The 10042-nt window shown below is 39.5% G+C and overlaps 1 protein-coding gene across 1 annotated transcript in view; it reads right to left on the bottom strand.

Annotated features, from left to right (window-relative positions):
- Gen1 (GEN1 Holliday junction 5' flap endonuclease) overlaps nt 1–10042 on the bottom strand; it is a 35506-nt gene that overhangs the window by 8983 nt on the left and 16481 nt on the right. The window contains 6 exon segments of the mRNA XM_050141813.1: nt 691–771; nt 901–937; nt 1564–1714; nt 2612–2688; nt 6016–6089; nt 6928–7038. Of these exon segments, the coding sequence (XP_049997770.1) occupies nt 691–771; nt 901–937; nt 1564–1714; nt 2612–2688; nt 6016–6089; nt 6928–7038 (531 nt within the window).

Raw genomic sequence — 10042 nt, forward strand, 5'->3', positions numbered from 1 at the left:
GGTAACCCTGTTGACAGGTTATGTAGATTAAGTGGGAAAATACTTAATTCATTATGTATTACAGTTGTCAACGAGATAGAGTGAAACTAGATTTACTCAGCCATCCTTTCCCTCTAAGTACAACATCAGGGGTTAAAATACTCTCATTTAATCCTCATGGTGACTTGATGAGGTGGTAATATTATTTCTATTTTAAGGATATTTCACATTTAGGGTTATATAGTATATTTGACAATAGCACTCCTTGTCCCAAGCCCTTCTTTCCCAGATATATTCCTGGAATCAATATGTCTATACATGGTGACTGAGAATCTTCTGAGAAGCAGCTTGTGTTTGCCTTATGGTCTGGGAAGTATGGACCTAGCATAGCTAAGGGGTAAAGGTTATAAACAGATGCTGAAGAATATAGGGACAGTCAATAGCTATCTGTCTTAGTTTTGAAGTCTCCTCTTATACACTGTAGTTAGTATCCTTCCGATCTTCCTCATATCTAACTTTACTATTTTTTTTCGAGACAAGGTTTCTTTGTAGCTTTGAAACCTGTCCTGGAACTTGCTGTATAGACCAGGTTGGCCTCAAACTCACGGAGATCTGCCTATCTCTGCCTCTTGAGTGCTAGGATTAAAAGTGTGCACCACCACCACCACCCAGCCTAATTTTAATATTAAGTAAGAATTTATTTTCAGATACCTGAAACAATAATAAATCAGGTCTTTCATAACTGAGGGGTTTTAACATTTTATCCTTATTCAAAAGGAATTCTTGGATGACCTAAGTGTAAAAAAACAAAAACAACAACAACAAAAAAACAGGAATGAGAACTTCAAAATATCTTTTATTATTATTTTTATTTATTCTTTATTTTACTTAAAAATAAATATATAATTGGATTATTATTACCTCATGGAATGGAAATCCTTTGCAACTGCAAGCTTTCCTGGAGATAAATCACACATATTATAAAGACCATCAAAGAATTAGACAGACTGAAATCTCATCCAATCTCGTTTTATAACAAATACCCAAGTACAATATCTTATATACAATTTCCAAGCCTTTCTCTGGAAAACTATTAAACTGCTACCTTCTCAGATGAATTTTATCTTTATTTTTTGTAATATTTATTTATGTGTGTGTGTGAGTTTGTGTAGGCAAAAGTGAACAGCACACGTGTGGCGGAAGCAGGTTCTCTCCTCTACCATGTATGTTCTGGTGACTAAACTCAGGCCACTGGCATAGCAGCACCACCTTTACCTGCTAAGCCATCTCGTCAGCTCCTTCGATGGATGATTTCCCCCTTTGGTTTTCCTGAGACAGAGTCTCACTATGTAACTCTGGCTGGCCAGGAGCGTGCTATGTAGACTAGCTGGTTTCTCTGCCTCCCAAGTGCTGGGATTAAAGGTGTGTGCCACTGTGACTGGTCTAGATGGATGAAACTTGTCTTAACAGAATCGACAACACAGTGTGTGAGGCATGATTAATCTAGACATGTGGGGGAAGTAAATCAACCTCAGATTCTATACAAGTCATACAAAAAGCATTAAGTGGCTCAAAACAACTTACTTTTTAATATTGTTTTCTATTTCATTTAGTTGCCTACTATGGTTTGTCTGGTGCCATTCACAGGGACAGCGGTATTCATAATCGTGTGGTTCACAGTATCTGTCACTGTTACATAACGCGCATCCGTTACGTTCATGATCCTTACGCGAACCTTTTTGGAGACACAAAGATGTGTGACTTTTACTGCTTTGCAGAATGAGTTTCAACATATACCTTTTTTTCTCTCGTTATCTAAAATCTCAAAATTACTATTATCTGCACAGCTGGTTGAAAGAATAATGTACACCAGAGTGGTTCTGAGGACAAATTATAACTTACTATCATGATATTGCTCATAGCATACTCATTTATTTGAAGTACTAATTAATTTATGTTCAATAATAGAACACTTCTGGTTTATAGTAGCTATAATGTAGGAAAGTAGAACGTAATTATTAGTAGGAAAGATTATTCCCTTAATAATTCTTGAAATGGTTTCTTTATTGAAAAGGCTGCCCACGTTGTGTCCATTGTCAGTGTGTATGTCTCAGTTACTCAGGGCTGTTTTAAACTATAGTTGGAGAAGGAAGACTGCAGCTCAGGTGTGGGTGAAAGGAACCACATTCAGGGATACCTTTTGGTTTTGTTTGTTGTTGTTGAGTCAGTGCCAGAGCCCCTTGAATCCCTTCTAGTTGACCAAAGGTCAAAGTGTTCAGGCCTATTCTTTATCCTCCAAGTTACGATGGGAGGATCCAGCAAGTGGCTGCCCACAGGAAGCTTGGCCTAAGATGTGGTCCTTGCTTGTCCTCCCTAAACAACTGAATACTTAACTCAGGATAGTGACTTGCTGTTTCAGGTATTGAAGAGGTAATTACTCTATTCTTTGTATCATGGTAAACAAGTCTTTTGGCTTTTTCTCCTCTTTAGGTTTGGGGTATATAAAGCATATGAAAACTAAACATGGGCAGATTCAGTATTCACTGGGTTGCCCTCCAGAAGTATGAGGAGCAGGACTGTGAATGAAGACTCAGACTCCAATGCTCTGGAGGAGTGTCCTAAGCCTGCTTACCTGGATGGGAGCACACAGAGCAGTGAGCCACGCTTTGTGGAGCAGAGGAGCAAGGTTCTTCAATCCACTGGTTAAACCTTTATTAGAAAATGGGTTAAAAATTAAAAACAGAAAAAAATAAGGTAATAAAGAATGTTCTCAAATGTCAGTTTATCCTATTCCCTTCAATCTATCAAATTATTTTCTCCTTGCTGCTCATAAACCCACTTGCATAGCCTGGAAAAATGCTATTTTCTATAAGCTTTACATGTGGTCCCAGGTAGAGAAGAATTGCAAAGGGAAGCAGAGTGTGCATATGTGCATGTCTGTGCAGATGTATATCTAATCACTGTCATCAGCCTTTTTGTTCCTGCTTGAGGAGTTTGTTAGGCAGCAATATATGGGGAGAATAATTTATATTTGTCCCTTCCCATATTGTTACCATGTGCCAGAGTATAGAACAGGCAGACTTAGATGTACGGTCACTATTTTTAAATGGAAATAAAGATAAAGAGTAATGTGTCTGTAGAAATAAAACATTAAGTTTTTGGATAAAATTTTAATAAATAATTTAAAATGCTAATCAACTTTGTAATGGTCTGTCCTGTGTCTTTAAGAGACCCCCCCCACTCCCCCGCCATCCACTGAGGCAAACTGATCTTCAGCTTCCAGCCTGAGCCTTTTCTTTTCCATCTCCCTCTCGAAGAGGCAGCTTCTGCCTCTCCCCACTTCTCTTCCCCCTTCGGTCCCCCATTCTCTTTCTCTCTCTTTCTGCTCTTCTCCCCTTCCCTTCCATAACCCACTAAATAAATATCCAACCTCACTCTGCATGGCATGCCTATCCATCTGTCTCTCCCCTGCCACCCAGGACTAGCTGTCTTTGGAGACCTGTGGCGTGATCTTGTGTGCCATCCCTGCCTGGGACTGGCTGCTCTGGGGTCCACTACCAACCCCAGCTCGGGGGGCCTGCAGCATGGTCTCATGGCCTGCTCCCACCGCAGTCACTCAGGGATCCATGGCATTTCATTTTTACCATTACAAGTTTCCTTTTCTTAATTTGTTGCATACAAATGGCAAAACATTTCTGTTTAATGCAAGGTTTTAAGAAATGTATGCAACTGTTAAAATTTTGAGTAATAAAATTTTTGGTTTTGCCTAAAGTTTCAAGTTAACATAACTCTTTCAAGAAGACCTAGATGCTACTCATAAAACATTGAGTTTTCAGGGTAATGTGTAGTACTGAGGTAAATAAATAACAATTGGAAATTCTAACTCATTTACTATCAAGAATAACTAAAGTATTCTAAAGTAGTGTTCTAAAAATCAGTATTAATAGCTTCTGGATAAATGATAGAACTTCAAAGATTAAAAAATAGGGAAAATACTATAAATTATCAAAATGAGAATGGGTAATTATAAAAAATTCTGATCATTTTCAAGTATAAATACCATGTTTAAATGTTGTCAAAAAATACCTATTTGCTGACACTATTTTAACAAGAGTAGCTCAGAGTCAGATAAATACCATATTTACTTGTGTCTCATTCTTTATTTCATGGCAAAAACAAATCTGAGAGTTCCTTTATTTATTGCCATGTCAAATTATACCATTTCTTCTCTGTTTTGGCAAAATAATCACACAGGTCCTCCAGCAACTTAATGAAGACTTCGCTATACCAACAGCTTTATAGCTAAAAGAAAAGCATTGTAAGACAGGGTACAGAAATTTGAAAGATTTGTCAGTCATTTCTTCACCTCTGCTACCTTTTCTTTTGAGAAATACAGTACCTCAGACCTACTAAGGGTTGGTCAAGACTATGTTCAGCTTCCCAGGTTTCATTTCTTTCTTATTTTATAGCTTACTGTCATTAATCTTAATTTTTATAAACTATTGCTTTCATCAGGCATATGTAATTCACAAGTTTTTTTTTTAATTTTTTTTTTGTTTTTTGTTTTTTTTTTTTGAGACAGGGTTTCTCTGTAGCTTTGGTGCCTGTCCTGGAACTAGCTCTTGTAGACCAGACAGGCCTCGAACTCACAGAGATCCGCCTGCCTCTGCCTCCCAGTGCTGGGATTAAAGGCGTGCGCCACCACCGCCCGGCGTAATTCACAAGTTTTAAGAGAATTTAAGTAGTTTGCAAATTTCAATATAATCTATATCTTAATTAGACCATCATCTGTAGAGCTCAAATTAGAATATATTACTAAATATATAACAGCAAGACACACAACAAAGCTGAAGTTTTTAATATTAAGTTTTACTTATTGTAGTATTGTGCATATGCATACCTATACAGTGTGTGTGTGTACATGCTGGTGTGGACTTGTGCTGGTGTACACATACACGTGTGCAGACAGGCGTGTGTATGGCAGTGAGACGACAACTCTCAGGTATCAGTTCTCTCCTCTCATCATGGAGTCTAGCAATCAAATGAACCCAGGTGGTCAGGCTTGCACTGTGACTGCTAACACTTGCTGAGTCATGTTGTTGGCCCAAAGTAAAAGTTGTTTATCCAAAGTTACTTATTAAATATTTTTAACATGCTATGTAGTACTTCATTTGTAGAAATTAAATATATTATCAAAGCATTACATACAAAATTATTTTAATGTTTTCATCTTTACTTGATGCTAATTGTCTAAAACAACCTATGGAAAAATGTCCATGGCTATAAGTTACTATATCTATACTATGTGTGGTGAAGCAAAAGTACATACTTAATGTTATGGTTTAAATGAAAACGCTGTGCTGTCCCTGAGTAGTGGCAGTGGGCAGTGGGCCATGAGAGCACGCCGCAGGTCCACAAGTGGCAGCAGGCAGTAGACATCAGGTCCCGAGACCACAGCAGGCCATGAAGGCAGCCAGGTCCAAGGAAGGGAGCCCCCGAGTGGCCCGCAGGTCATGAGGGCCAGTGGTTCCTGCATGGAGCCGCATGGTGGGTGAGAGACCAAGACGGATAGGCATGCCATGCAAAGTAAGGTTGGATATTTATTTAGTGGGTTATGGAAGGGAAGGGAAAAGAGGGAAGGAGAGAAGGGAGAAGAACAGAGAGAGGCAGAGAGAGAGAGAGAGAGAGTGAGAATGGGGGGGCAGGAGGAGCCACAGCAGCAGCTACCTCTTAGGGGAGAGATGGAAAGGAAGAGGCTTGGGCTGCAAGCAGGAAGGTCTGCCTGTGGGATAAGGGGGGGTGGGGGAGAGGGAGTGGTGGGCCCTTGTCTCTTAAAGGGACTGGACAGATCATTACACTTAATAGCATGCTTCAAACATATTCATTTTCTTCTTCTGGAAGAGTTCAAGATAAGTAGGAATTAATCACCAAAAATGAAAACACAGAGTATTTCAAAAGTAATCGTTTCTGTAAACTTACTGCTAAGTCCAACAAGAATAAGTGTCCAATGTGGAGTAAAAAGCAACACTGAGTTACCTCTGAAGCAAACTTTGACCTTTCAAAATCCGCAGAAGTTTTAACGCTTGTTCTTTTCCAAATCCAGGCACTCCCTTTCATAAAGTGGAGAAAGAAACTTAAATGTTAATCTGGAGTGATGGGATGCATATAGAGGTATAATAGTTATCTCTGCTTTTTACACAGGGTATTTAAGAAACAGTTATCTTCCTAATCCTTATCCTTATGAAGAAAATGTGATACAGTGTTGGGAGCCATGAATGGATTACCTCAGTAATGATGCTCTCTACAGCAGCGACAACAGCATTGCACATGTGTGCAGCTAGACAGCTATGACGAACACAGAGCTAAAAAATAGGTAAAGCCATAGTAGAAGCCAGCACTGCTATCAAACAAAAGAGGAACTCTTAAACTTCTTTGAGAGGTTGCTCAAACATACATGTCAATCTCTTTGAGGCTGAAACCATGGGAACACTTACTGAACTCACCTTTGTAATGTTTATTGTTACAAAGTAGCTTTTTATAAAATTATCTGAGATGCTGATTGTTTTGATTTATTACTTATTATTGTGTATGTGTGTGTGTGCATGCGTGTGTGCATGATGTGTATGAGCATCTGTGCCATGGCTCCTGTGGAAGGTCAGAAGACAATTCTGTGTACTTGTTTTTCCCCCTTTCACCTTTATGTGTATCTCAGGCACAGAACTCAGGCTGTAACACTTGCATAGCAGTGTTTTCTCCTGTGAATCATCTCATCAGTCCTGCTGATTATTTCTGAGAGTCAATGTCTTATACTTAATTATATACACATACTATGTACACACACACCTGAATGCATGCGCACGCACACACACACACACACACACACACACACACACACACACACACACACCATGTGAAAATATTGAGAAAGAAATGATAAGCTCAGCTTGCCTTTGGAAGATAATCACAGCCAAGAAGTACTGCCAGTCCAACAAGGGCATCGCGATCCAAGCCCAGCGTACTCTTGATAGATGATATTGTGTAACAGTCAACATGTGGATCCTAAAGACAGCACAGAGTTTTCATCTTCAAAGTGGTTTATGTTAAACAATAGAAAGAATGACTTGTCATTTAAAGTCTTCTTCTAGAAATTTAAACAACAAAATGATCCTGATCACAACAATATCTATAATATGATATTTCAACAAATGGATAAAGTGTAACTGAAAGTTACTCATTATCGGCGGTCTTTCAAAGTATCAGAAGGTGCTGTGACTGCTGCTGTGGGGACGAGAAAATCATCAATAAGCTAATTCAGCTATGAGCCCTGTGAGCTACAGTCATGACCAGCATGTTAAGATTTGCCCATGGGTTCATTAGTGTGCTATCTGTTATGGGTATAACTGCTTTATGATTGGATTTAAGAAGCACTCTACAAAAGGCAAACACATGCTTGGTACTGTATATCTGGTCAAGGACCCATGCATGGGTGAGGAGTTCATGGGCCCCAGGGATGAACCTACTACTAATATTTTGCTAAATGGATATAGTATCAAACTGCCCTCTAAATTTGAATCTCTGTACCTATAGACTTTTTCACTGTCAGAACTCACTAGAGAAGCAATGGGCTTTATGTGCAGAGAGTAAGTGTATGTACAGTGTTCACACATGAATATCATACTTCCTTTCGCCAAGGCTCAGGAATCATGGTAGCAGAGTAGGCAGAAAGAGTGCAAAGCTAGAGGCTGGGAGGACAGGAGCAAGAGTGACTTCTGGACATGACAAAATCACTGCATTCATGAGCTCAAAGCAGCTGTGTGTGCCCCCAAAGATGAGGACAGCAACGTTTCAGCACTGAGTAGGAGGAGGCTTAGGAGCCCCCACCCCTAGCTGAAGAAATATTGACAGCTGCTGGCTTCTGTGGGTGAGAGTCAATCTTTTTCAAGGGTGTTAACTCTAGTAGGCTGTCCATGTTGTAAGTGGATAGTCTCATATCCAATGATACATGGTCATTATAAACTAGAACCATAGGCTATAAAAAATACCAAAAAATAAAGACCGTGAATTTGGAAGGGTGTGCTGGTTTTTTTTGCTGTTGTCAACAACACAAGCTATAGTCATCTAGAAAGAAGGAATCTCAACAGAGAAAGTATTTCCATAAGATTGGTCTGTAGGCAAGTCATTGGGGGCACTTTCTTCATTAATGACTAATGTTGGAGGGCCCAGGCCTCTGTAGGTAGTGACATCCCTGGGCAAGTTTTCCTGGGCTATACAAAAAAGCAAACTGAGCAAGCTCTGGGGAGCAAGCCAGAAAACAGCATTCCTCCCTGATGGCTCCCTGCTCCATCAGTTCTTGCCTACAGATTCCTGTACTGGCTTCCTTCAATGATGACAATGACCTGGAAGTATAACTTAAATAAACTCTTTTCCTCCCCAACTTGTTTTTGGTTGTGGTGTTTATCATAACACAGAAAGCAAACTAAGCTAGAGCAAGTAGGGGTGGGAGTTAGACCAGGAAGGAGCAGGTGGTAAATGATTGAAGTACATTGAACTCATGTATAAAATTATCTAATTACCAGCCGGGCAGTGGTGGCGCACGCCTTTAATCCCAGCACTTGGGAGGCAGAGGCAGGCGGATCTCTGTGAGTTTGAGGCCAGCCTGGTTTACAAGAGCTAATTCCAGGACAGGAACCAAAAGCTACGGAGAAACCCTGTCTTGAAAAATCAAAAAAAAAAAAATTATCTAATTACCAAAAATATTACATTTAAATAAGAAAAACCTTTCATAGTGGGCAATTTCTTTTTCTCTATGGCTTTTGGTGCCTAAAAAGTACAATGTATAATATATACCGTAGAAAACAAACATTCACTATAACTGTGTTTCCTAAAGTTAATTATTAGTAGCTTGGTACACTTTATTCTAAAAAAAAAATTTACTTTCTCTGACATTTATTACTAATATATACTACTAATTCTTTTTGTTTGTTTGTTTTTGTTTTTCAAGACAAGGTTTTTCCATGTAACAGTCGTGGCTGTTCTGAAACTAGCTCTGTAGACCAAGCTGGCCTCAAACTCACAGAGATCCGCCTGCCCCTGCCTCATGAGTGCTGGGGTTAAAGGTATGCATCACCACCACCCTGCTATAACTTTATTTTTAATAAAGGTAGAATTATATAAAAATACTGTTTTGTAACACTATGCCTGGATATTTTTTATGTCACTAGCACATCTCGCCCCGCCCTTTTCTGAGACAGGGTTCCACTGAATTTGCTATGTGAACTAGGCTGACCTGGAGCTCACAGAGATTCTTCTGCCCATATCCACTGTGCTGGGATTAAAAGTGTGCACCATCTGCTCTAAGACGTTCCTTTATATGACTGCTTAGCATTAACACTTCTTGTAGAAACCTACTAGTGTTTTGAGAGAAATGGCATGAAGCTTAGTTTTGTCGGCTGTAATATACCAAATGCCTAGGTAGAGACTGCCTAGTCTTCTTCCACCTGAATTGCTGCAGTAAAAATGATAATTGGCAAGAATCCCCAGTTGGAAATCATAACTGGGGAACATTTAAACATTCCTCAACAATAAACACTTGGTTTGCTAATTTTTTGTAGTTATTAATATTGCAAGAAAGAATATCTTGTGTTTTATCCCTCTCCTTGCACACCAGGAGGTGTCCTGAGGATTAATACTGAAACTAGAAGTTCTGGGACAAAGCAATGCATTTCATACATAATTTTGTGTTACATTAGTAAGAAATACACATTTTGAAGAAAATAAGCCAGTTGGCAATGCTTTAGTTAAAATTAATTAATGAATTTGCATGTGGATGTGTGTGCTGTGGTGTATGAGCAGAATGCAAAGGTCAGCTGTAGCCGGGTGGTGGTGGCGCACGCCTTTAATCCCAGCACTCAGGAGGCAGAGGCATGCGGATCTCTGGGAGTTCGAGACCAGCCTGGTCTACAAGAGCTAGTTCCAGGACAGGAACCAAAAAGCTACAGAGAAACCCTCCTGGTCTACAAGAGCTAGTTCCAGGACAGGAACCAAAAAGCTACAGAGAAACCCT

This window comes from Alexandromys fortis, unplaced genomic scaffold, assembly GCF_014885135.2.
Source record: "Alexandromys fortis isolate MF-2015 unplaced genomic scaffold, M_Fortis_MF-2015_v1.1 scaffold_30, whole genome shotgun sequence".
Lineage (NCBI taxonomy): Eukaryota > Metazoa > Chordata > Mammalia > Rodentia > Cricetidae > Alexandromys > Alexandromys fortis.